Source organism: Clarias gariepinus, chromosome 21 (genome assembly GCF_024256425.1).
Source record: "Clarias gariepinus isolate MV-2021 ecotype Netherlands chromosome 21, CGAR_prim_01v2, whole genome shotgun sequence".
Taxonomy (NCBI): Eukaryota; Metazoa; Chordata; class Actinopteri; order Siluriformes; family Clariidae; genus Clarias; species Clarias gariepinus.
Window position 1 is genome coordinate 24,127,185 of NC_071120.1, and position 25,765 is coordinate 24,152,949.

Consider the following 25,765-nt stretch of genomic DNA (forward strand, 5'->3'; position numbering starts at 1 on the left):
AGCAACTGTCGGCTGAGCAACCCCGCCCATAATACATGACAACCAATCCACACCGAGAACGCTCCACAAGCTCCCGCCTCTTGTTGTCACTTTAACCAGTCAGAACCTTAAATCACATATTATAATATATATAAATTGTCCAACTAAATACAAATACTGAACAAATAAATATTAAATAACGTAAATATGACGCGATTGTCGTATTTTTAAACAAAAAAAAATTTTTTTCAAATAATAAAAAAATAATAAAAAAAAAAACACACCACTCTGCGGACCAATCACTAATCTCGAAGGTGCAGTTAACCCGGAAGCGTTTGCCTCCACCCGTTTTCCGTCATCGCGACAAAGCAAGAGGAAATAGTGGGCGTAGTGGGCGGGGTGTGTCTTAAAACGGATGTGGAAAGAAAAAAAAGGTTTTGGCAAAGAAAGGAAGCAGCTAGCTAGCTAGATATTAGACTGTAAGTTTTGTGGGTCTTTAGATATTATTGTTTAAGTAGTTATGATGACATTAGAATTTAACATATTAATTTGAATCTATTATGTTTTTTGGGGTTTGTTAGACGTGTTAGATATTACAGGACGCGAAATAAGGATGTGTTTGTCTTAGCTTAGCTAAGTGTGTACCTGTAAAGGTGAGCTAGCCAGCAGTATGGCATGAGATCATAGGCATGAGACATGACTTCAGGTTTAGGATGTCAAGATTGCTGAGGCTGAAAGTGCTCAGAGTGTGTTAGTTAAGGTGAGTTAGTTGCTCGAGCTAGCCAGGCTAATAAGTGTCAGGACTAAGTGTGAGTGATTGTGTTCAGACTGGATGTCATGGTTACTTCCTGGAGCCATGTCCTGTAAATCCAAAGTAGCTCCCAGTGTGGATTTCGACCACAGCTGCTCAGACAGTGTGGAATATCTCACCCTTAACTTCGGGCCTTTCGAGACAGTACATCGCTGGAGAAGACTTCCACCCTGTGATGAGTTTGTTGGTGCAAGGTAAAGTCCAGAGGAAAAACCTTTTGTGTTACTGATGCATGCATGAGTGTTTTCTGCATGATCGACTTTGTGTTCTTTTCTTTCCTTTTCTCCTTACAGACGCAGCAAGCACACAGTTGTAGCTTACAGAGATGCCATCTATGTGTTCGGAGGAGATAACGGGTGAGAAGCCACAAAACCATTAAACGTACACCTCACGCACGTAATTCCATGATACACTATATGGACAAATGTTTTTGTCCAAAACTTCAATGACATTGTATCTAAATACGTACACTTCAGTGTGGAGCTGGTCCCCCTTTTGCAGCTATAACAGGCTCTACACAAGATTTTGGAGCATTTCTATAGGAATTCAAAGGCCTGGCTTTGACCATCCTGGTTTCATCATCTTGGAATAAAATAGCCCGTAAATGCGTTCATAACTTTTTCCACCATTCATTTTCTTACGCTGATGCACCCATCACTCTGGAATAGGGTAAATCTGGACTCGTCGTACCACATGACCTTTTGCCCAAGATTCACAATCCTTTCTTTATGCTCCCTATCAAACAGAAGCCTTTTTTTACCTCAATTATCCCATTTGATAGGCTCAAATTTAAGTTCCTGGCGGCGCAGTGTGTTACTGATGGTAGCCTTTGTTACTTTGGTCCTAGCTCTCTGCATGTCATTCACTAGGTCCCCCCGTGTGGTTCTGGGATTTTTGCTTACAGTTGTTGTGATCATTTTGACCCCACTGGGTGAGATCTTGTGTGGAGCCCTAGATCGGGGGAGATTATCCGTGGTCTTGTAGGTCTTCCATTTTCTAATAATTGCTCCCACAGTTGATTTCTTCATACCAAGCTGCTTACCTATTGCCTTCCCAGCCTGGTGCAGGTCTACAATTTAGTTTCTGGTGTTTTTTGACGGATCTTTGGTCTTGGCCATAGTGAAGTTTGGAGTGTGACTGTTTGAGGTTGTGGACAGGTGTCTTTTATACTGATAACAGATGCCATTAATACAGGTAACGAGTGGAGGACAGAGGAGCCTCTTAAAGTAGTAGTTACAGGTCTGTGAGAGCCAGGAATCTTGCTTGTTTGTTGGTGACTAAATACTTATTTTATCGAGGAATTTACCAATAAATTCTTTAAAAATCCTACAATGTGATTTTCTGGATTTTCTTTTCTTATTTTGTCACTCATAGTTGAGGTATACCTATGATAAAAAATACAGGCCTCCTTCATCTTTTTAAGTGGGAGAACTTGCACAATTGGTGGCTGACTAAATACTTTTTTTGCCAGACTGTCTACATATAGTCAGGAATTTATATAGAGTTTGTCATTTAAGTGTTTTTTATATAACTTTAAGGTGATAAATATCAGCAAACATGCTATTAATGTGATTATCGTAGACGCTTGTAGCATATTTATATCCTTCTTTTCAGTCCCGAAAAAGTATTTTATTTGCCTTAAAAAAGAATGAGATACATCTTTACCTCTTTCTGTATAAGAGTTTTGCATGATTATTACAGTAATGTTGAGGGAGTGACCACAGCATCGTCTCACACTTTGTCATTCTTACAGGAAGAACATGCTCAATGACCTGCTACGCTTCGACGTGAAGGACTGCTCGTGGTGTCGGTAAGAACAGATCTTCACCAATATTTCATGATATGATATTGATGGTATCGATATTGTAATTAAAGTATGTCACAATATAATTTTCAAAGATTTTTGTAGATTAAACTTTTTTTTATATAAATGAAAGAATTTTTTTTATTAAAAACAGACAGTTTCTCACCTGAATATTTCCCTCAGTTTGTTAAACCTAACTCCCAGAACAATGTGATGCCATTTTGGACAACCAGAATGACTTTCTTTTTTTAGTGTAATTTGATCAGGTTTTGGATGACTAGGACGTCACCACTTGTCTCCATGAGCTTTGTAGCTTCAGTGAAAAATTTGAGAAAATGACCAGGCATCAAGCAATCACAGACCAAGCATTCCCAAATGTAAAAAGGCCACATCTCAGTTCGAAAACATCTTCTCGTAATTTATTATATTATTATTATTGTAAATAACTTTTCATGGTCCACATTCAGTACCTTTACAGCCCACCAGGCTCACACTTTAAGAAACATCGCACTAAAGCTGTCTGAGTTGATATTAATACTGATATAACATGCTTTTAAAAACTAAGACGTTTGTTGTTTTTTATTGAACAGGGCGTTTACCACCGGGACTCCGCCCGCCCCCCGATATCACCACTCCGCTGTAGTGTATGGAAGCAGCATGTTTGTGTTTGGTAGGTCAATTAACTCTTATTTTCACTTTACTTCCAACATACAGTGCACACCTGTTGCGTTCTTTTCTAGTGTTTGTGCAGTACAACAAACCAACACACATATGAGAAGGAACTATCCCATTCTACAGATGGTGCACTCTAAAGTATTCACACATTTGCAGGCAAGACAGTTTGTTTAGAATTGTAACAAAAACTTAAATATAATAATATTGAATCAGGATACTTATAAAATTGTGATAGACAGAATCAATATACAAATTAAGTCAGCATCTAGGTATCGCGATAATATCGTATCGGCTGGTCCCTCGTGTTTCCTGTCCCTAGTATAAATAATGTATGCTCAAATCTAATACATTTTAATAATGAGTTTTTAAAACAGGAATAAAACAAAAATAAAACTGGAATTTGCACATTGTTCTGCTCGTGATTGGACGTTCCTTTTCCGTTTCATTTCCAATGTACATAAAGTTTAATTTCTACATTGCATAATTTTTATATATTATGTCATTTAATATTCTTATTTAAACATTTTCTTTTTTCATACTCTATTTTTCATTTTTATTATTATATTCATATTTTTAATTTAAATACTTTTATTATTTTTTTTGTTCTAGGTCATGGGTTGTAAAAGCGTTTCACTGCATATCATCATACTGTGTATGACTCTGTATGTGACAAATAAAATTTTAAATCAGAAAAGATCTACACCTTCAATAATAAATTAATTATAATGAAATAAATATAATTTTAATATTTAAAGAGCTTAATTATTTTCAAGTAAATTTTATTAATTCTTTTTTTAATTAGTTTATTTTGCAGTATGTTGAATACAGTATTTTAAGTGTTCCTGGATGTAAAATCTATTGAAAATCACTGCATAGAATGTATAATTTTAAAAATACTGATAGATAAATAGGTAGAAAGATAGATCTTTATAATTTTTGTTAAAGAAAGTGACTTCATATATTCGGTAGCAAGCATTTCAACCATATACAATTCAGTACACGATGAAACAAAACAACGCTCCTCCAGGACCAAGGTGCTACATACAACATCAATTTACAACATAAATTAACCAAAAACTAACTAACTAACCAACTAAGAACCTAATTAGCTGAGACAAAACAGATAAACATCATAAATTAACCGAAACTAGAAACTATCTAAGTCCTATACAGAAAGAGACAACATAAAGTGCACATGTATGCAAATGTGCAAACAAGAGCGACAACACGACAGCGTGACGAGTTTTTAACACTCTGTGGTAATGAGATGAGGTAATGGAATGAGAAACAGTACACAAATACATTTCGTTTACAATTGCAAATCGTCGATCATGTAGAGCGTACAGTAAATAAAATAATACAAATATCTGTTCTGTACACATAAATTCATAGTACACTATTTAAGAGGCATGTTTAGAAAAATCCTGTTATATTTTCTTTGTTCAGCAGGTGGCGCTCTTTCCCAAGTGTAACTCTGCTAAACTCACTTTATTTTATTTTCATATTCAATTCCATCCCAAAGTAAAAAAAAAAAAAAAACATTTTGCGTCCCTGACCATCTTACACACACAGAGAATTCGCAACAGTTTTCTTCCTCACTGTACGTTGCACTACAAAAGGTGATTGCATACAGTAAAAAAATTTAAGTTTTTTTGTTTTTATGTTTTATTCTTTTTGTAATGAATGAATGTGTGTGTTCTAGGTGGCTATACAGGAGATATCTATTCAAACTCCAACCTTAAAAACAAAAACGATCTGTTCGAGTACAAGTTTGCCACGGGGCAGTGGACGGAGTGGAAGGTGGAGGGAAGGTAAAGAAAAAAGGAAAAAATGCATATGAAGTTTTTTTTGGGGGGGTTATTAGACTTCTGCGCAGTTTCTTAAATCTTTCTGAACGTTCCAGGTTAGTAGCGCGTTCCGCTCACGGGGCCACGGTGTATAACGATAAGCTGTGGATCTTTGCTGGTTATGATGGAAATGCAAGGTAGGTTTAAAGATTCTGATTTATGGAAAAAAAAAAAAACATTGTCTTTGGTAATATATTTAGTATTGTGTATAATAATAATTTCATATAATCTCAGGCTGAATGACATGTGGACTATCGGGCTGCAGGATCGGGAGCAGGCTTGTTGGGAGGAGGTGTGTAAGCATTTTAGCACTTTTGTGTAAGGTTTTAACCACAGCTTTTACTGCTTTAGTGTAAGCTTTTACTATATTTGATTTGCTAAAATGGTACTTTAATGAGTTTCTACAAAATAACAATCGTCTGTGCAGATCGAGCAGAGCGGCGAGATTCCCCCGTCCTGTTGTAACTTCCCGGTAGCCGTGTGCCGCGACAAGATGTTCGTCTTCTCCGGCCAGAGTGGAGCCAAAATCACCAACAACCTTTTCCAGTTTGAGTTTAACGGTCACATGTGAGTGTGCTAAAGATGGATCTGTTGGAGAAAATTCTGATGCATTTCTTGAATCAAATACGCTCACTCAATCACAATTTTGTTGATACGTTTAATGAATCAGTTGTGTGGCACGGTGGCTTAGTGGTTAGCCCTGTCGCCTTGCACCTCCAGGGTCTGGGTTCGATTCCTGTCTCTCATCTTGTGGGAGTGTGCATGGAGTTTGCATGTTCTCCCCGTGGTTTTCCTTCGGGTACTCCGGTTTCCTCCCATAGTCCAAAGACTAAATTAGGCTAATTGGCATTCCCAAATTGTGTGTGTGTGTGCCCTCACCCCTGTCCAAAGTGTACCCCGCCTCGTGCTCACAGTCTCCTAGGATATAGTGGTATAGACGATGCGTGAGTGAGTAAATCAGTTGAGCTTCTTGAATCAGATGCAGGTTCTGAACCAGATACACATCAGTCTGATACACGTGCTGAAAGAGATGTCCTTCAGTAATCAGATGTGCCTTATGGTTCGGAGATACTTTATGAATCGAGTGTATTTATGAATCAGAATTGGATACTTGTGCTTGTTGAATCAAATACACTCAAATCTGTTTTTGAATCAGATGCACATAAAAAATGTTTTTGTTTGTTTGTTTTTCTTTTAATTAAATTGGACATGCTTCCTAAAGTTTTGTGTTTTCCTCACAGGTGGACCCGTATCCCCACAGAGCATTTACTCAGAGGTTCCCCGCCGCCACCGCAGAGGCGTTATGGCCACACCATGGTAGCATTCGACCGCCACCTGTACGTGTTTGGTGGAGCGGCGGATAACACACTGCCTAACGAGCTGCACTGCTATGATGTGGACTCTCAGACCTGGGAGGTGATTCAGCCCAGCGCGGACAGTGAGGTAACGTCATGAACCATCATGTGTAGTGATGGGCTCTAGAAGAACTTAATATCTTTTGATTCACATTTTAGACAGTAAGTCTGTTAGAGATGAGTTAAATTCTACCAGTGCTAGTTTTACTCATAGTTTACATGTGCAATGTTTTCTCTCAGATGCCTAGCGGGAGACTGTTCCACGCAGCAGCAGTGATCCACGATGCCATGTACATTTTCGGGGGAACGGTCGACAACAACGTTCGCAGTGGAGAGATGTACAGGTTTCAGGTGAGCACAAAAATATCAAAAAATATCTAAATTACTTTAAGGTAAGAAGTAAAATATAACAGGGACATAGGGTTATAGGAAAATAATTGTCTTATCATTTTATATATCATATTAATTATATTATTATAGTCATGACTGTTTTTTGATCATTATGTCCGAAAGTTTTATTCTACTTATACAGCAGCAATGTATTAATGATTGCAATGAAAAAAAAAAATCTTGTTTTTCTAGTTCTCTTGTTATCCGAAGTGCACCCTTCATGAAGACTACGGAAAGCTGTGGGAAAACAGACAGTTCTGCGATGTGGAGTTTATCCTAGGAGAGGTTTGTGTGCATCCCATAATAATTCATTAACTATTCACTCCTGAAAAATACCTATAATAATTTTTTATGACATCATCCATACAGTATGTCAGTCACATGTATCCGAATGTAAATACCTTGTCTCTCTCTTTCTGACTTGCTATCTCCAGAGGGAGGAGAGGGTTCTGGGCCATATCGCCATAGTAACAGCACGATGTCAGTGGCTAAGGAAGAAGATACTCCAGGCCAGAGATCGACAGAAACAAGTCAGCCTGAGATTACAGTGGCAATGTCACTTTTTATAAACGCAGTGTTGAGTCTGTTACCTTGCCTGTACCTTCAGTCTTTAGACAGATAGGGACAAATCAGTCACACTTACTCACTGAGGTGTGGACCGGAAGAACCGGTCTGAATCCAACTGAGTCATGTGATCTTGAGCATTTAGTTGTGGTGAGAAAGTGAATCCGACTTTGAATTGGTTTTTTAATCCGACTCAAATTTTTTCATTTTTGAAGCCTAAAGCTGGAACAACAACCAGAAGACTTAACATATATAAAAAAAATTGAAACCAGATTGATTAATTTATATGATTTCTTAAAATTTTTTTTTGTTTTATTTATTAAGCACTGCCTTTATTCATGTCCTTTTTGTTCATTTGGCAATTTTTTTGTCACCATGTTTCTGACCATCGTTTGAAAGAGTTTTTGAAAACACTTTCACTCACCCAGACACACTCCTCAGCCCAAATTAGTTGCTTTTCGGTTTATATTATAACATGCAAAATCTGTTGCTGTATGTTATATATTGATATTTGTGATATTATGATAGTAATATGATATTAGTACTATTGTATTAACATAATATACATTATAAAAAATTTCCCCTCTCTTTTTCTAAAGTGGGTATAAATTTCTGTATATGTTTTGGCTACAATTCCTTCTTTCTTCATTGCTGTAGAATCAGTCTAAACAGATATTTTCTTACTCATGTAAGGGTGTTCAAGTCAAACTGGGACTCATGATGACATTTCTGGTGAATGAAGATGTAAAACTGATTAAACATTTACAGAAGACTTCAAGCACAGTTTGGTGATGAGTCTTAGCCACAGTTTTTACTTCTGTAAAACTGTCCGTGAATGACGGTCCAGGATAAGGTGGCTCAGAGCCTCGCTTCACGCCATTTCCACATGTCTTTAGCTGCTGAAGGAGTTCCTGGGAGGCCAGCATTTCAGGAAAAATTCTACCATGATGGTATCCGAGTTTTTACTCTCAAAAGTCCCAGTTTGACTTGAACACCCCAAGTGGTATGTAAATTTGAAGAGGAGCATCCTTATATATATATTTTTTCTTTTCTTCGTTTGTATTTCTCGCTCTGCAGAGGAGTAAGCATGAGGCTGGCGAGGACAGCGATGAGTCTGGAGCAGGCAGACAGAAGGACAGCTTAAGCACTGCGAGGCCATCAGGGGGTCCTCCCATGTTGGAGGTGTCTATCAGAGAAGCCGAGGCTCAGCCGTTTGAAGTGCTGATGCAGTTCCTGTACACAGATAAGATCCAGTATCCACGCCGAGGTCCGTACTTACCAAGCATTTCACATGAAACGGACAAAATGTCAGGAATAAAATGATCTAATTATCAATTAAGCCTGTAATCTTTTTTTCCCCCATTTTAAATAAGAATTTCTAAACCCTTTGAGTATTTTCATTTTGGGTTTTCAGAAACATTTACCCCAAACTGTTTGGGTACACAAAGAATCAACTCTGTAATCTGCAGTAACTAACAAAGTTTTATTAAAATAGATGGAAGTACAGCTAAAGTTCACTAGGTCCTGAAGGAAAAAAAAAACAAAACTTAAAAGCAACAGTGAAAATGATCCTCATATGCACAAGCTGCGTGCCCTAACCGTCCTGTTTCACTTTCATATAATAACAAAAATATTATATAAAAAAATAAACTTATTGCATGATACCCTTTAAACAACCCCACTTCCCTTTTCTCTGCTTCTCCCTCAGGCCATGTTCAAGATGTCCTGTTGATCATGGACGTATATAAACTTGCCCTGAGTTTCAAGCTTTCGCGGCTGGAGCAGCTGTGTGTGCAGTACATCGAGGCCTCGGTTGACCTGCAGAACGTCCTCAGTGTGTGCGAGAATGCAAACAAACTGCAGCTCGACCAGCTCAAGGTGACTAGAGTATTAGCACAGAGTTACAAGAGTTACAACACTACTTAAACATCACTGTCTTTACTGTGTACCCCAGATTACGAGCATTCGAGTTACTAATTTCCACAGATACGAATAGGCCATGGATCTACGAACATTATATGTTATATTAACATAGATGCGAAACAAATAGTGGAAGTAGCTCACGTGTACTGTACAAAAAAAATAGACACTGCAATGCACCAGATACCAATATTTAAAATTCTACACAATATTTTTTGTGTGTAAGTGAATGTATAAAATGTCTAAAGTGGAAAATGGCTGTCCTGTACAGCTGTGCTGATGGTGAATAATCCTAATTTCCTAATAGTAAAATCTTCATGTTCACAGTCCGAAACGTCCGTCCAAGCACTTAGTAAACACCATGCAGCGTTGTCCTCATCTGCCGTCTTCCCGGACTCTCCTTAAATAAGGTCACCTGACCCCTCTGTGTCACCAAGGTTCCCCTCGCAATTTGGAGTGTGGACCTGGGTTTTTTAAAACTTTACATTGTATATTTGTGTAAAAGGTGTACAGGACTCGCTTTGTCAGACTTAAGAACAAATCTGACTTACGGACGTCTTTTTAGAACGGAACTTGTTCGTAAGTCGAGGACTCACTGTATAGCAGGGCCACTGTCATAAGGCAGCTTCACAGTAAGCTAGATACACATTTGTTTTTTTTAACCTTGTTGAAAAGTCTATAAACCCACAAAATAATCCACACATCCATAACTCCCTGAAAATTTTTTCCCTTTCATTATTGTTTGCTTAGGAGCATTGCCTGAACTTTGTGGTGAAGGAGACTCACTTTAATCAGGTGATTATGACCAAGGAGTTCGAGCATCTTTCCACTCCTCTCATCGTGGAGATCGTGAGACGCAAACAGCAGCCCCCTCCCAGGGTCTACTCTGATCAGCCGGTCGATATCGGTAGGCCTGTAACATACATACATACATACATACATACATACATTATACAGTCAAACATTTGTGCACACATTACCATACAGTAGCATACATAACTAGTTTGGCCACAAATGTTTAACATAAACAGGTAATTTCAACATTGTATTTTTAGGCACTTTGCAGCATGTCACATTAAAACATTAGTTCCAGTTTCTGTAATTTAATGTATGTAATTTAATTTAGTATAAAGTCATCAGGGGGGTGCTCAAGATTTTTGCACAGTACTGTACATTTTAAATTTTTGAGAGTACTTTAAATTATAATACTAAGCTACAAACTTCAAGAGTCCTGATTTTTTTATTTTATTTTTTTTTTTAGTGTAATTTTTTATTTTGTTTGTTTGTTTTGGTACTTTGCTACACAGGTACGTCTCTGGTCCAGGACATGAAGGCTTACCTGGAAGGGGCGGGGCTGGAATTTTGTGACATCATCCTGCTGTTGGACGGCCATCCTCGGCCAGCACATAAAGCTATCCTGGCAGCCCGCTCTAGGTACCCCTTTATTATTCAAAAATAAGATCTGTGTATAATAATCTTATTTTTAATAGCAGAATCCTGCTAAATCTCAAAGCTGGTTGGTCAGAAGGTAATTTATTTTATACCAGACTTGTGCAGTCAGTAGTTACTCTAATAGGTTTGTTCTTTATATTTTGTCAATACTTTCTTTATTATTAATTTATTAATATGAATTAAGTTATTAATTAAGTTAGAGTAAAATAGAGGTTGATCAGTTGTTGTTTTTCTCTCCAGCTATTTCGAGGCGATGTTCCGCTCGTTCATGCCCGAAGATGGACAGGTGAACATCTCCATAGGGGAAATGGTGCCGAGCAAACAGGCCTTCGACTCCATGCTGCGCTACGTGTATTACGGAGACGTCAACATGCCTCCAGAGGACTCGCTGTATCCTTTTAACCGTTGACGAAGCATGATGAAAGATTAATTTATTCCACCGTCTCTAAATGCATATTCCTAAAATGTTGAGAACTTGTGGTAGTTATTGTGGTAGAATAATGGTTGATCTGGCACATGGTTTGAAACAAGCAGTCCGAGGTTTCACTGTATAAACTTTGTCTGCTGAACATCACATGATCACAACTGAGCCAATGGTTCTTCTCTTTGTCTCCCATGCTTGGTCTTAGTGCGCATTCGTCACTCGTATAGGCAACATTTGTAAAGCATTTTTTTATTTTGTGTGCAAAAGTGTAGTGACTTAAAAGTGCAGGTTAATTTGTTTAATATTCACTTTATATTTTGTATTACTTATTTTTATATAATTATTTTTGGGCTGTGGAACAAATCATCAAAGTTACCATTATTTCTTATAGCTAAATTTGATATACAATTTGATATACAAGTGCTTTGATATACAAGTGCTTTGTCTTTAATTACTGGTAAACTTTGGATACCGAGCATAATTCGTTCTGGAAACGTGCTTGTAATCCAATCAAATTTTTGTCTAATTAGAAAATATAATTAGACAAACATTAGTAGGCAAATACACATATCTTTCTGTTTTTCATCCTTAATCCGAGTACAGGTATTTGTTTGCAGCCCCGTATTATTACGGTTTCTCGAACAACAGGCTGCAGGCTTACTGCAAGCAGAACCTGGAGATGAACGTCACTGTGGAGAACGTCCTGCAGGTAAGACCTAGGTGGATCGCTTACAAACAGCAAATGAGACACAACCTGCTAAAAATAGCAGGAACGCTCTTACTGGAGAGAGACTTAGATCATGTCACATTTTTGCACGAGACATTTTTCTTTATATACAGCGTTCACGCTGCAAATAACCAGACAGGTGAATAAAATAAAACCTACATTGGCTTTGGAGGCATAGATTCTCTCTGATATAATAGGACACGGATATAATTGTTTTCAGCATTTCTGTTATATATATGTATATGTGACAGTGAAAATTAATACTTCATTAACTCTTTTTGTAAGGAATTAATAGGTTAAAATCGGTTACAGTAGGTTGTTGCAATAAATGAACCTATGAACAGATTGAAAAGGCCTGTGTTTTTTTTTTTTTTTTTGTTTTTTTTTTTAATATACAAAGCATTTGACCTTGTATATTTCTGTTCTTTTTATATTTTCAGATCCTTGAGGCCGCGGATAAGACTCAGGCTCTGGACATGAAGAAGCACTGTCTGCATATTATAGTGCACCAGTTTATCAAGGTGGGTGTACTGCTGAGCGAGGCACTGCGGCTGTGCTGGTTACCTGACCACGGCTAAAGCCTTCTTCATCTCACTGTCACTTCTAATCAGTGCAGGATCTGCAACCTAAATCCGACCTGCATCTAAATCAGATTACCGTGGTCGTTGGCACTCGATATGATCAATACAGTACCGAGCGTTTGCATGGAGCATGAAAGCGCCAGAACTCAGTATTAGTGCAATATTTTTTGTTTTCCATTTTTATTCTGCTACGTTTAATTTGCTCCTTTATTTATTTATTTATTTATTTATTTATTTATTTATTTATTTTTTGCCTTGTGTTGCTTTGTTTACTGTCATTTTATTCTTTTCTTGCTCTGCTCTCCTTCCCCTAAAGGTGTCCAAGCTCCCCAACCTACGATCGCTCAGCCAGCCGCTGCTGTTGGACATCATAGAGTCCCTGGCATCACACATATCAGATAAACAGTGTGCTGAGATGAGCTCCGATATATAGGCATGTCTCCTGGTCTGGTCTCGTCTCGTCTCTTCTCACCTCACCTGTTTATTTATTCATCTCATGCAGTGTCTCTGTCGTTTCTCCCTTCCTCTCTTCCACCCCCACCTCGCTTGCTTCGTTTTTCCTCTAACAACTTGAATCTGTGGAAAACTCTATGCATGGTTTACTTCCTGACAGATGCACAGTATTAACACGTTCATTTTGTAACATGCTAACTGGTTTAAAGAATCCCTGAACAACTAATTAAATATATTTTAATCTATGTTTAGGTAAGAAAAAAATGTCCTTCTGTAAATTCTGAAAACTCGAATTACATTATGTTAATTCCTGTAATTATAAAAATGCAAATTGGAAAGACCTGACGCTGTGATTATTGGCAAATAACTGTGGTATAAGTGAAGTAAAACACTATGGGGCATGTTGTTCTAAGAGAATAATCAACTTTCACGCAGATTAGATTATTGTCCAATAACACCATGCCATTCCATATACTATATGGCCAACAGTTTGTGCGCAACTGTCAGTAATACCTACATCCTTCCCAAAGTTCGAAGCTCACAGTTGTATAGAATATGTTTGCGTTGCAGTTTCCCTTCACTTGCACTCAAAACATTTTTGACATGACAATGCATCCATGCACAAACCAAGATGAGCAGGAGACTATTTGATTAAAACCTGATTGAGCTCAGGTATGCACTTGTAGCTGAACGAATACAAATTATGACATCCATGTGAAAAGCCTTCTAAGAAGAGTGGAGTTTATTATAAGAGCCAATAATGACTAAGTCTGACAGAACTTCAAAGAGTACAGTAAATATGGGTGTGATGGTCAGCTGTCCACAAATTGCTGCCATATATTGTAGTGTAGCTCCTATGACTGACTGCTTCGATACACTAGTACCTTTCAGGCATCTTATCATTTGCATATCAGACCTGTTTGGTACAATTCACTTCTGACATTACAATCTGAGTGACTTTTTCTTTCTTTCTTTCTTTCTCTCTTTCTCACTATTTTAGTGCATTATAAAAAACACATTAAACAAGCCAGTTTTGTTTTCAAGTTCAGGGGTTCTTTAAAATAATTCTTTACAAACTTAAAACAAAACTTGTATACTTATCATAATGCCAAATACATAAATGATTATAACCGACAACTGTTTAATATCAATAACTTTAACACTCTCTTTACACATTAATCAGTCCTATTAAGTGCTTTGAATCTGTGAATGTTTTCTATACTGCAAATGTAAATATTATATCCTGAGATTTATTTATTCCTAAAATATACTTTTTTCCACTTCTAAATGTTTCTGCTTGCAGTTATATGACTTTAACTTAAATAAATATGTACAGCTTCACAATTCTGGTACTGTATGATTTGTATATTAACTGCAGAGACCTTAAGTAGACTTTAGTGTATCTGGATAACTTCCTTAATAAAAGTTTAACCATTTCATCTGGTCATTCATTTACATCTTTTAAACTGTGAGTCATTCTCGAGAGGTTTCAATTAGGTATTAGTGGGGATAAATACTTATGCACTGATAATTACTTTTACATATTTTGTTTTATGTTTGATTTTATGCACTGTTTTATTTAAAACTTCTGCAAGACATTGTAGATCTGATAACTGTAGCTACCAGCTATTCCAAAGGAATTCTAATGCTTTCTGCAGTTGCAACAGTGTTTTAGTTGTTTCTTTGTCTAAATGATGACCATCTTTCTACCTATGACTCTCTGCTGATTCTTGGATGGAGAGGACGAAACAAAAGACAGAATGAAAGAGGGATTTTGGACAGAAGCACAAAGAGGCTCATTGATGGTGTGAGTCTGTGCGCTTAAACACCACTGCCAGCAAGTGCAACTAGACCTGAGAGGGACATTCAGGCCACCCAAAGCCTCAGGGCTTCAGCACTGGCACACAAACACATAAAAGAAATCACATTAATGAAAGCAGTATGTGGACCATTATTTTAAATTTCTCTTGGAACTGTGATTTTAAATTAAAAAGTGCTGTAAAAACGGCAGTCTGATTTTAAATGCGGCATGACTTCATTGTTGAATTTGGCAAAGTGAATCTGATTTTCAATGAAAAATGTAAAAAATGTTAGACAGTGAATCAAAAATTTTCTTTCTCATAAATTTGACTTGAACTTAGAATTCACTAACTGTTACTTCATGCATTCTACATAAATTACATCATTGCCACAACCCTCATACACTCCTCACCTCACGCCATACCACTTCCACATGGGCCATTATAGAAGTTCTTGGGATACCAGCGTTTCAGACATGAAGCAGGCAGTCTGATCATGGTTCCAGCGTACTGAGAAAACTTTCTATCTTGATGGTATCCACAGACTACTGAAATTGTGCAAAACTAAAATCTAAACCATAGAATCAGTAGCAGGGATGCATTGCATTGTCTTATTCATTTAAAATGTCATTTGAAACGTCCTCTTGTAAGAATGACCTGCCATGTGTTTCGTCACAAAGACAGCAACTGGTCCAATCTGTCACACTGTATGTTTGAGTCTGCAACTGAACTTTGTAATATGAGCAAAATATTCTTTATTGGCAATCAATTATCACAGAGATGTAGAGACCAACAATGGTCTTGTATTCTGATCTAAGAACAGTTAAGTCATGTGTGTTATTGTATAAGATTATAGGTATTGGGAGTGGAGGAATAAACCTTATGATTTTTTTCCTAAACCTGACTATTCTGCACTCCTGCTTTCTGCTTGTGCTACTCGTACCTTTTATCATCGCCCTGCTTATGATTCAGTTGTCTGCAGCATGGAGATTAATCTTTAAAACAAAAAGAAACTTTTCTATGTGTTTAAAAAAAATAAAAGAGAAATGTATTTGAACCACAGTCCTCTTTGTCCAAACAGGATCACTGTATATACATTAATGTATACACCAATCAGCCATAACACTGATTATCATTTATGTCCCATTAAACGTGTTAACAGGGTAATGGGCATCCAAGGCTGATTTATGCCCGCTGGACCAAAGGCCAGTCCTTCTGGCCTGAACCCACAGAAAAGCCAATGTACAGTAGAACAAATCACCAAAAAAAAAAAAAACAGAAAGGTATCAGAAAACAATGGTGCATCACAGCCTGCCAAGACTTCAAGGTTGTTAATACGACCTTCAATTCCCCAGATTCCAATCCGATTGAGCCTTGGGGTGCCCCCCAGAAAGATCCACCTCTAATGTCCTAGTGCCAGACACCACAGCACACCTCCAAAGGTCTTGTGGAGACATGCCCTGAGGGGCCAGAGCTGCCCAGAGGTATAAGGAGTGCCTAAACCCCAAGTAATTTTAATGTTAAGGGTTTGAAATGGATCCAAATGATTTTGCGGAATAGTGAAGAGGCACAGAATCCGAGTAGCTTAAAGTCCCGTGTGAAGTTTTCACAGTCAGTGATGAACTCGGGAGCCAAGTCATCTGCTCGTGTTGGTCCACTGTATTCACAGCTGTCTACCAAGAGACTTTACAGTACATTGTTCATGTTTCTGTCCGCTGAAAAGTTTTATCGACATACAGATTCCTTTTTCAGCAGGAATTAGCACCTGATCAAAGTGCCAAAACTACCACTTCCTGGTTTGCTGACTATGAGATCCCTATGCTTGATTAGCCATGCGCCTGAACCCCAGAGAGGATCTATGGAGTATTGTCAAAAGGAAGATGAGAAACACTCGACCCGATAGTGGAGACAAGCTGAAGGCTGCTTTAAAAGCAACCTGTTCGTAAAAAAACTCCTCAGGCTGATCGCCTCCATCTCATGCCATATTGATGGAGTAATTTGTGCTAAGGAATCTCTGGCCTAGTATTGAACGCATAAATAAACCTAATATTCAGTCGCTGAGTTTTTCAGTATCATAAATCCTTTTTTTGATTAATCTTAGGAAATATGCTAATAGTGTGAGTTATTAGATTTTTTATTTAACACACTTGTGTTTCACTTATACTTACTCACCATACCGCTTTATCCTGAATACATGGTCGCGGGAGGCCTGTAGCCTATCCCAGGAGACTTGGGGCACAAGGCGGGGTACACCTCTTAGGACACACACACACACACACACTACCATGCTATTTACACACTACGAAACATAGGCATGTCTTTGGACTGTGGAAGGAAACCAAAGTACCCAGAGGAAACCCACCAAACACAGGGAGAAAACAGGGAAACATTCCTATTAATGTCATTTATATTTAAAAGCAGACCTGGTGCCTCAAATACTTAAGTAAGCTTTTAATTATCTGTATTACTTCAGTTTTTCTTTTATTTGCACTACACATTTTTATTTAATTCAGTAAAATCCAAATCCCTCACAAACTTATTTTGTTTGTTAACCCTAATGTCAAGAAGGACTGGGAATTTGTTTTTCCATTGATTTAATTATTTGTTAAATGTCTCCATGTCTTCTGTGATTAGCTGCATTAACTTAAATGCTAGCTACCACAAAAATGCAGATAAACAGCTAAAACAAAAACAAAGACACACACAAAGGCAAACAAAACTATACAGTAGTATATCAATACAAATTTACACACTAGCAATTAGTTACATTTTTTTTTTTATATTTTTACTCAAATTTGTCTAGTTTGTGTAATAACAGCTAGCTTAACATAATAGCTGGTTTGTAGCTCGACTCTCTTTATGCTAGCTAAATTCAGGGATTAGCTGCAGAAGTAGCTGGTTTTAGCTAGCTTCAGTTCATGTTCTGTGTAAAGCTAACACTAAAGCTGGATGATTTAATGTCACTTTTCACTCTTAGTTATAATGGAATTGAATATGATTTAAGGAATTAAGGTTCTTTTTTAATAAGTTTTTAAACCAGCTAAAAATCTCATGTTATTAGCAGCTCAGCATGTCTCTGAATGTTGCAGTTCTAAGAACATTTGCTACTAAGGACGTTCTGTTATAATTTTTTACCCTAAGGTTTATAAATGTTAAATCTAGCGTTTACATATTAATGTTCCACTTTAACCGAGAGCTCTGTGTAAGCATCAGATCACAAATAAAATTAGTGCAGTCGATGTAGCAGTTTTCAGGAATCCTAAAGCCAAACCTTCTTTTAACTCCTGTTTCATTCTGATAATGTTCTTCTTCATTTCTTAAAAAAATTTTTTTTTAAAGTAATTACACATTTATTAGAGTGAGGAATGCTTCTGCTTATATTCAAAAATATTTCCACATGTAGCTCCAATAATTCTTTTGTCTGTTTTGTCTTTAATTAGTTATTTTCAATATCCAGATTTGCCTAAAGCGTCAATATAACCCCCTTGTCTCTTTGTCCTGATTGTGAATTCATCCTTGACCTGCTCAAGTTTCACCCTGCGGAGGCTCTTTGCGCTCCAACCGGATTCAAATCTAGACCTATCTTCAACTTTTTAAAAGGCCTTATTGTCCTCCATGATATTCATCACTTCAGCTAAACAGAACGGCTCTTGTGCAAGGCCATGTTTAAGGATTACTGCGTGCTTCTCTTATTAAAACACCTGATGATGAGGAGTCGGGCTGGGCTGGGCTGGGCTGGGCTCTCTGGTTCCTGGGGAGAGACAAATTAAAGCAAGAATCAGTTGGATAGAGACTTTCTGAGATGTACAAACCGGGGAAGGAACCAGGAGTGACGATGGTGATTCTAACCACTAAGATTGTACAGAGAGCGTCACTCTTTGTGGCTTTTGGTGGCCTTGTTACGACGTTCATTACTACGTTTTTGCCGCTATGGAAGACGATGAACTCAGAGCTGAACGAGATGGAGAACTGGTACGAAGGTCTGTGGCATACTTGCATTTTCACCGAGGAAGTGGGTCTCCATTGCAAAGCCTTCGAGTCTCTTCTCGCGCTGCCTCCTGTCACGCTCGCCTCAAGGATTCTCATGTGTTTATCGATTGTGACCGGTTTCCTCGGCGTGTTGGCAGCATTTTTTGGACTTGATGGCGTTGAGATCGGGGCTGGCCGTGCCAGGCTAAAGAGAGGACTCCTCATCCTCGGTGGTGTGCTGATCTGGGTGTCAGGACTCACTACTCTGGCACCCGTTTCACTAATTGCATATGTGATGGTGGTGGAGTTCTGGGATGAGGGTTTTCCTGACGTGATGCCGCGCTGGGAGTACGGTGAGGCCATGTTCTCCGCCTGGTTCTCAGGACTTCTGTTGGTCATTGGAGGATCCTTCCTTTTTGTGGCAGTGTGCATGAGGAACCACGAAGTCAAACAGCAAAGGGAAATCTTTTCACCTACTCATGAACTTCAACATAGGACTCAACACTACCTAAAGACAGAGGTCTTATAGATTTATTTTTCATTTTCCATTGTGAAGTATGATACAATGATGAATTCATTATGGAATGACTCAAATTTAATGTTTGTGCTTGTTTTAAGTATTTTTGTCACCCACACTTGTTTGTGCTCATTAAATTTGAGTAAACAGTAACAGCTTTCAGGGGTTGTTTCATTTGGAAGACACTTCAGTTTGGCAAAGTATTCAGAATATTTATTTATTTGTTTATAAGCCATCTGAGCTTTTTTTTTTTTTTTTTATCCTGTATTTCCCATCTTTTCCTTTACTCAGAACATATTAATTAGCTTGTTAGTAGTAAATTTGGTAAGAGCGAACATGGTCTCACACATTTCACTCGCAATGCCTGCAGAATTTTAGTAAGATGAAAGTTAGGATTACATTTGATCTCAAGGTTTATTCAGTTTCTTATAACTCTATTTGTAAAACCATCTTCATTTGAATTATCAGTCAGGTACATTTACAGCATTTGGTAAATGCCCTTATCTATATATCCAAAGCAACTTAATCTCATTATACGTCTGAGCAGTTGAGGGTTAAGAGCCTTGATCAATGCCAACTTGGTGGGGGTGGGGGTTTGAACCTGGGACCTCCTGATCAGTAATTCAATGCCAGCAACCACTACAATACCCCTGCCCCAGCAGTCGGTGGAATAGGTAAGAACAGGTAAGTGGCAATAGGAGGAATATGTGAGAGGATCCTCAAAGAAATAATAATAATAAAACAAAATGGATGTGGTTTTTAAAAATTGGTTGGCCTACAAGTTTTTACAAAACATCAAACTAATAGCATTTTGTCTTGTGATAATTCTATCAACATTCCTCAACAGAATGTACTTCTGTTAATGAAGGTACTTCTGTTAATAAAGAACAGTACATATTTCCAAAATTTGACCAACCACAATGTATCCAACTAGCGAGGTAGGGAAACTTACCATGTGACAAAAATACTTTGATGGTTAGATTTGCAGAAATATTGGCTGCACTATATAATATCACATCATAAATTTTTTTTTTAAAGTACAGGAGAAAGACAGCAGCGTTGTGTAAATTAGGTGCAGGACAATTCTGATTTTCTTTTCTTTTTCAGCTTTAAAAAAAAAAATACAGGTAAGACACATGACCGAGTTTTCAGGACGTCTAATGTTCAAGGGTGACTGAGGACGAGTGAGGCACAGGTGTGCATTTGCTTTACAATCAGACTGTAATCCTGGCATTGCTCAAAAAGTAGGACATTCAGTAGGTTGGCTGAAAGCACAGTATTGAAGCAGCTGTACAGGTGTGTGTAACAGTAGCTGGTTCTAAGTGTTTCGAGTCCATTAACGGAAAAAGAAACCACATGGCAACCGTTTAACCGTTCAGCCCAGGTAAAAAATTGAGGCCTATGCGGATGACATTCACTTGGTTTTGATGTTTTCAGTTGGTAAAATCCATCAAAAATAAGCAGAATAATCAATGTTTGTATGATTAAAATGTCTTTTCCCCTGAATAGCATTTCCATAGAGATCTTGTACATAAAAAACTTTAAAAGCACTAAAACTGGAGACTTCTTTCAGCATTTTTTTTTGCATGTAGCACTTGTGTCATGCACATCCCTGTGAATGCGCTGTTATCACAGAAACAATATTAAATCCTAATAAGCCCATTAATTTTAAAGCTGTGACTGTAAAGATTATCATTTTAATATTCTAATGATATTCTAATTTTAATTTTGGGTGTTGAGGATTTTAATTTACTTTGATAACATAATGTTTATTGTCTGTTTTGTCTGAAGCTAATACGCTTCTTATAGATTTTAGAATATTACAAACTATTTAAAGGTCCCCTATTTTACTATTTTCTTAACAAGTAAACACAGGTCTCAGAGATTCCCCAAAGTGTGTGTGATTATACCCCAGCTGTATAATCTGGTGTGTTTCTCAAACAAGGTATTTAAGCATTCTTCCGATGAAGAGCAGAGCTGAGCAATAGAGCTGGGAGAGTGTTCCCTTATATGAGGTCATATTAGGGGTAAGGTCTAATTGGTTTGTTTATGCTCCTGGCATAATACAAAAACAGAAGAGTGAATATCAGAAAATGACTAAAAGTGAATTTTGGATAATAGCTGCGTAGCTTCTGCTACAGCTCCAGTCCACTAGGTGGCAGTATTGCACCAATTGCCAATAAACCCTAAAGAAGAAATACTCTCGTAAAAACAAAAACGGCTTGTATTTTTTGATAACGCTCTTAACATTTGTAGGTTTCTGTAGATATTTTTAGAAGTGTGACTCAATTGTGACCCATTAATTCAATTAATCAAACCACTGAACAACCATACAGCTCTTAGTTAGATGCAATAAACTTTTTCAAACAAACAACTTCTATCATGCAAAATGAAAACCTTCCTACCAGTCCCAATAGAGACTTTAACAGTTTTCTCCCTTCTTCTGAGGCTTTATTAAGCAACCAACCCAGCAGCCACCTCGCAACATATGTGCTCCGTGTCGATAGCTATAAATAATTTTTGCTTATTGACCGGCTTTGCATGAGCCGTCAGCTGGAGAAAGCGCTCCATCGCAGGGCTCCAACATTAACATTCAGCCTGGCTGCTCAAGCTCATCCATTATTTATCAGCGCACTTCCCTCTTTTACTATTTGTTTATGGCCCTTATGGCTTGCCACGTCTGCTCGATCGTAATGTAGCATTATAGGCCATTGCGTGATTGAATTGAACTAAACGACATCTGTCAGGATAAAATGCGTTTGTCCTTCTGTCCTTGAAGTTTAATACATTGGTGTGTCTTCCTCACCATCATCATCATCATCATGTGCTGGATTACACTGAGGCAGCACTGTGCAGTTCTCATTACCCGCACTAGAGGGACACTGCATGCTTTAGATTAGAGGTTGTGAATGTAAAAATAGTATTTTAATATTATTGTATATATATAATATTATTGTATATAGTTGTATATATTATATATATATGTAAATCTTCAACAAGACATCAAGACATAGGAATATAACTGAATGAATATTGTGTATTGCCTCGTGCCCTAAGCCTCCTGGAATAGGCTCCAGGTCCCCGCGAACACAGGATAAACCGGTATAAAAGATGAGTGAGTGATTAAGTGAGTGAGTGAGTTAGTTCAGTAAACTCCTTCAGTAAAGGTCTTCTTATAAAACATCCTAGTACTATCCTAGTTACCAGATTTATCCCAGATGCATTCACTCCAACCTGGCGACCTAGATTTAAGTCAGTATGCCAGGTCGGTCAGTGACCATAGCCAAGAAGAAAACCAGCTGTACGATGTTCTTGACCCAAGTGAGGCTCATTTGACCGAACCAGCATGACCACCAGTGCAGATGGATCATGTGTCCTGACCCTACCATTCCTGGTCTAACCAGTATACAACATCATGGAGAAAAGATCTAAGAAGTGCATCGACCACTCGCAAACACTCATGAACATGCACACAGAAACAAACACATACAGTACACACATTTTTCGCTCAGACTCTCAGTCATGAGCTGATGCTCTACAGTAAGCGAACTGGGGGAAGTCTCTTTGCATAAGGCAGTTGCATAACGATGTCTGAGTGGATAGGTCCTTAGGTCCTGGTCATCGTTGCGTTTTGTCACTCGTGGGGCTCCACTCCTGGGTCTGTCATGAACTCTGCTAGTAGTTCTGTGCCTTGATGCAAGTCAAGATACACCAACTTCACCAGCAAAATCTGACTGCCTGCCACCGACCCGACTATTAATATTATATAAATGTAATAGAAATCGTACTATTTTTTTTTCCTGAAATGTGTAACATTTTTTTGGTTGACTATATAAAGAGAGAGAGACAGACAGACTATATGTGTGTCTGTCAGTCTGTTGCTATAGAGAGAGAGAGAGAGAGAGAGAGAGAGAGAAATGTCAGTCTGTCTCTATATAGGGTTATCGATCTATCTATCTATCTGTCTGTCTGCCTGTCTATCTATCTATCTATCTATCTATCTATCTATCTATCTATCTATCTGTCTGTCTGTCTGTCTGTCTACTAGTATATATATATTTACGTACTTCATAATTATTTACAATCAGCTCCACGACTCCCTTCAAGGAACTAAAAATAAATCAATAATTAAATTAATTAATTCTAACAAATCCTTCCATCCGTCCATCTATCTAACTTCAGGCAACTACAGGTAAACTACAGAACCATTGGTATACACACTATGTGTGTGCGTAGAGAGAGAAAGAGAGAGAGTAGGAAAGATACCTCTAAAGTTTACAGCAATGCATTATAGAGAGAGAGAGAGAGAGAGAGAGAGAGCATAATTTGACTAAGATAAAACAGTGAGCTGAAGGAGGGAGGGACGTGGCGAGGGAAGGCATAGAGAGCAGAGTGGACTGGAAGGAAGGGGAGGGGAAAAGTAGAGCTCTGGGAGAATTCATGCTGTGTTAGCATCCCCCGAGCAACTCCATCAATACCGCATACAGCTGAACTGCTGGCAAGAGTCCTGCAACTGCAGAGAGAGAGAGAGAGAGAGAGAGAGAGAGCGAGGAGTGAGTAGGTGTGAGTGTTTAAAGCTTTTTAGAGAATAAGCACCAGGAGAAGAGGATAATAAAGACAGAGCAAGCAAGCACTTCTAACTCCACCATCTCCTTACTCTCAGTGTGTGTGAGAGAGAGAGAGAGAGAGAGAGAGAGAGAGAGAGAATGTGTGTGGATCCTGGGGTACTGCAGTAAAAGCGGTGCAGGACTCAACGCAGCACTCCAGAAGACTTCTCAGGAGCTTGAGGAGCAGAAGAAGAGCCTGAGGAATCGCTTGGTCTGGGATGGAAGCATCTGTTCAGTGAGGGATCTGAGTCACTGATCTGGGTGCACCTGCTTCCTCGGGGCTTCAGGTGAGTCCTGCTCGCTCCTTCCTGTCTCGTCTCGGATGGGATTAGAGAGGGTTCACGTGGAAGTTTGAGGAGAGCATGTCCTGCAGAGGTGTGTGAGGGGTGTGTGAGGAGCGTGCTGCCACTGTGGGAACTTGGCGGCTCTTTAGGGGGCTGTTCAGAGGCAGAGGATATTGCAGAGTATGTTTTGTTTCTTTCTGTGTCATTTCTGTCATTCGTGCTCATGGTATAAATAGTTGAACGTATTTACCTTAAATACTGGACTTTTATCCCTCCCTCTTTTTCTACACTCTCACATTCACCCATACTTAGATCAAACACTGCAATATAGATTTATATAGATTATAGATATTTTTTTATTATTTTATTATTTCAGCTCCTGGAATGTCCAGGGAGTTTCCATTCTCTTAGAAAAAGCAAGAGACAAGAAAATGTGAATTTTATTGCAGCCTAAAGGCACGTGGTGTGTGTATATGTGTGTGTGCGTGTTAGTGTGTGTGTGTGTGCTTGCTAGTGTGCCATAACCCTGCAGTGTACTACAGCTTAAACTCCAAATTCCACAACAAGATCAGCTCTGAACTCCAGTGCCCTTTATTCAACGTGCAGGAGCACATAGGCGTACACTCGTTTACTGCTGAGCGCAGCGCTCGTAAGCACTCCACGACAACTGATAGAAAGCCACAAAATCGTTTTTTTAAAAGACACAACAGGGCATTCCTGTCTAAAAGCAAACCCGTTGTTCCTATATGGTTCTATAGTGCGATGATGCCAATAACCAGATTAATAGGCTGTTCTTTGTGCAAAGGTTGACTTTGATGCGGTAATCTAACAAAATTTCAAACATGAAAAAAAAGACTGATTAACCTATAACCACATGTTCAAGAATTTAGACCTTTTATTTTAAATTCCTAAAAAAAACTACATTAAATGTTTTTTGCTTTAGTTTCGTTTATTCGTTTTTTTTAAACATGTTTCTGGTTGAACACTGGCCTCCCAGGAACTCCTTTAAGAGTCTATATATGTAAAAGTGGCTAGGAGCGAGGTCAGGACTGTACGGAAGATGTTGCAGTCACTCCCAGCTGAGTTCCTGTAACGTGCAATTGGTGCTGGTGAATGATTACGCGTAGTTTCCTCAGATAGATGCGTTTCTTACATAACTTAGTTATGCATTTAAACATTGATTAGGCAGATGTTTCAATCGCTGAATGGTCACAGGAATGACTCTAGTGGGCTCCGAGCCACCTCGGCCTGAATCGTCATTCACAGATGTACAGCCTTCTTTTAAAAAACGTTCTTTAAAAACGTTAGATGGCCTCCGATTGGCGCAGTGGTAAAGTGCTCGCCCTATCATCCGGAGATCGCTGGTTCGAACCATGGGTGATGCTGTTTTCCTCTCACAGCCGGAGGCACAGAGAGAGCTGATTGGCCGAGCTTTCTCAGGGGGGAGGGATGAGAGGTACTTGCGCTCCCACGTTAATCACGGCTCTACAGCCAATCAGGGGCGTCTGTGAGCTCGCGCACGCGGAAGGAGCGGCTAGCGCTTTCCTCCGAGTGTGTTACTCCGCCCCTAACGGTGCGTGAGTGAGCAGTTCGAAAAGATGCGGTCG

The 25,765-nt window shown here is 38.5% G+C and overlaps 3 protein-coding genes across 5 annotated transcripts in view; all 3 read left to right on the plus strand.

Moving 5' to 3' along the window:
- Positions 1-410: 410 nt before the first annotated feature.
- On the plus strand, positions 411-14,421 carry lztr1 (leucine-zipper-like transcription regulator 1). The gene is made up of 20 exons (XM_053481447.1): positions 411-984; positions 1,084-1,146; positions 2,544-2,600; positions 3,185-3,264; positions 4,972-5,080; positions 5,173-5,253; positions 5,351-5,408; positions 5,544-5,683; positions 6,358-6,559; positions 6,712-6,822; positions 7,054-7,146; positions 7,296-7,391; positions 8,503-8,692; positions 9,134-9,303; positions 10,096-10,252; positions 10,653-10,779; positions 11,038-11,187; positions 11,825-11,930; positions 12,389-12,469; positions 12,846-14,421. The coding sequence occupies exons 1-20, from the start codon at positions 812-814 to the stop codon at positions 12,960-12,962; spliced, it is 2,361 nt and encodes a 786-aa protein (XP_053337422.1). The 5' UTR covers positions 411-811; the 3' UTR covers positions 12,963-14,421.
- Positions 14,422-18,583: 4,162 nt separating this feature from the next.
- Positions 18,584-19,301, plus strand: cldn26 (claudin 26). The gene has a single exon (XM_053481759.1). The coding sequence runs from the start codon at positions 18,584-18,586 to the stop codon at positions 19,277-19,279; it is 696 nt and encodes a 231-aa protein (XP_053337734.1). The 3' UTR covers positions 19,280-19,301.
- A 4,442-nt stretch (positions 19,302-23,743) lies between these two features.
- Positions 23,744-25,765, plus strand: part of LOC128509435 (apoptosis-inducing factor 3) — a 34,406-nt gene continuing 32,384 nt past the window's right edge. For all 3 annotated transcript variants that reach the window (XM_053481173.1, XM_053481175.1, XM_053481174.1), the window contains exon 1: positions 23,744-24,161. The gene's annotated coding sequence lies outside the window, so the exon portion shown is untranslated. The remainder of the gene's footprint in view (positions 24,162-25,765) is intronic.

Bases quoted from the DNA above. Each gene is read 5' to 3' on its own strand.
- lztr1 (XM_053481447.1), top strand. From the start codon at position 812: ATGTCATGGTTACTTCCTGGAGCCATGTCCTGTAAATCCAAAGTAGCT. The intron at 2,601-3,184 runs GTAAGAACAGAT...TTTATTGAACAG, and splicing joins AAGGACTGCTCGTGGTGTCG to GGCGTTTACCACCGGGACTC. The intron at 6,823-7,053 runs GTGAGCACAAAA...TTGTTTTTCTAG, and splicing joins GAGAGATGTACAGGTTTCAG to TTCTCTTGTTATCCGAAGTG.
- cldn26 (XM_053481759.1), top strand. From the start codon at position 18,584: ATGTACAAACCGGGGAAGGAACCAGGAGTGACGATGGTGATTCTAACC.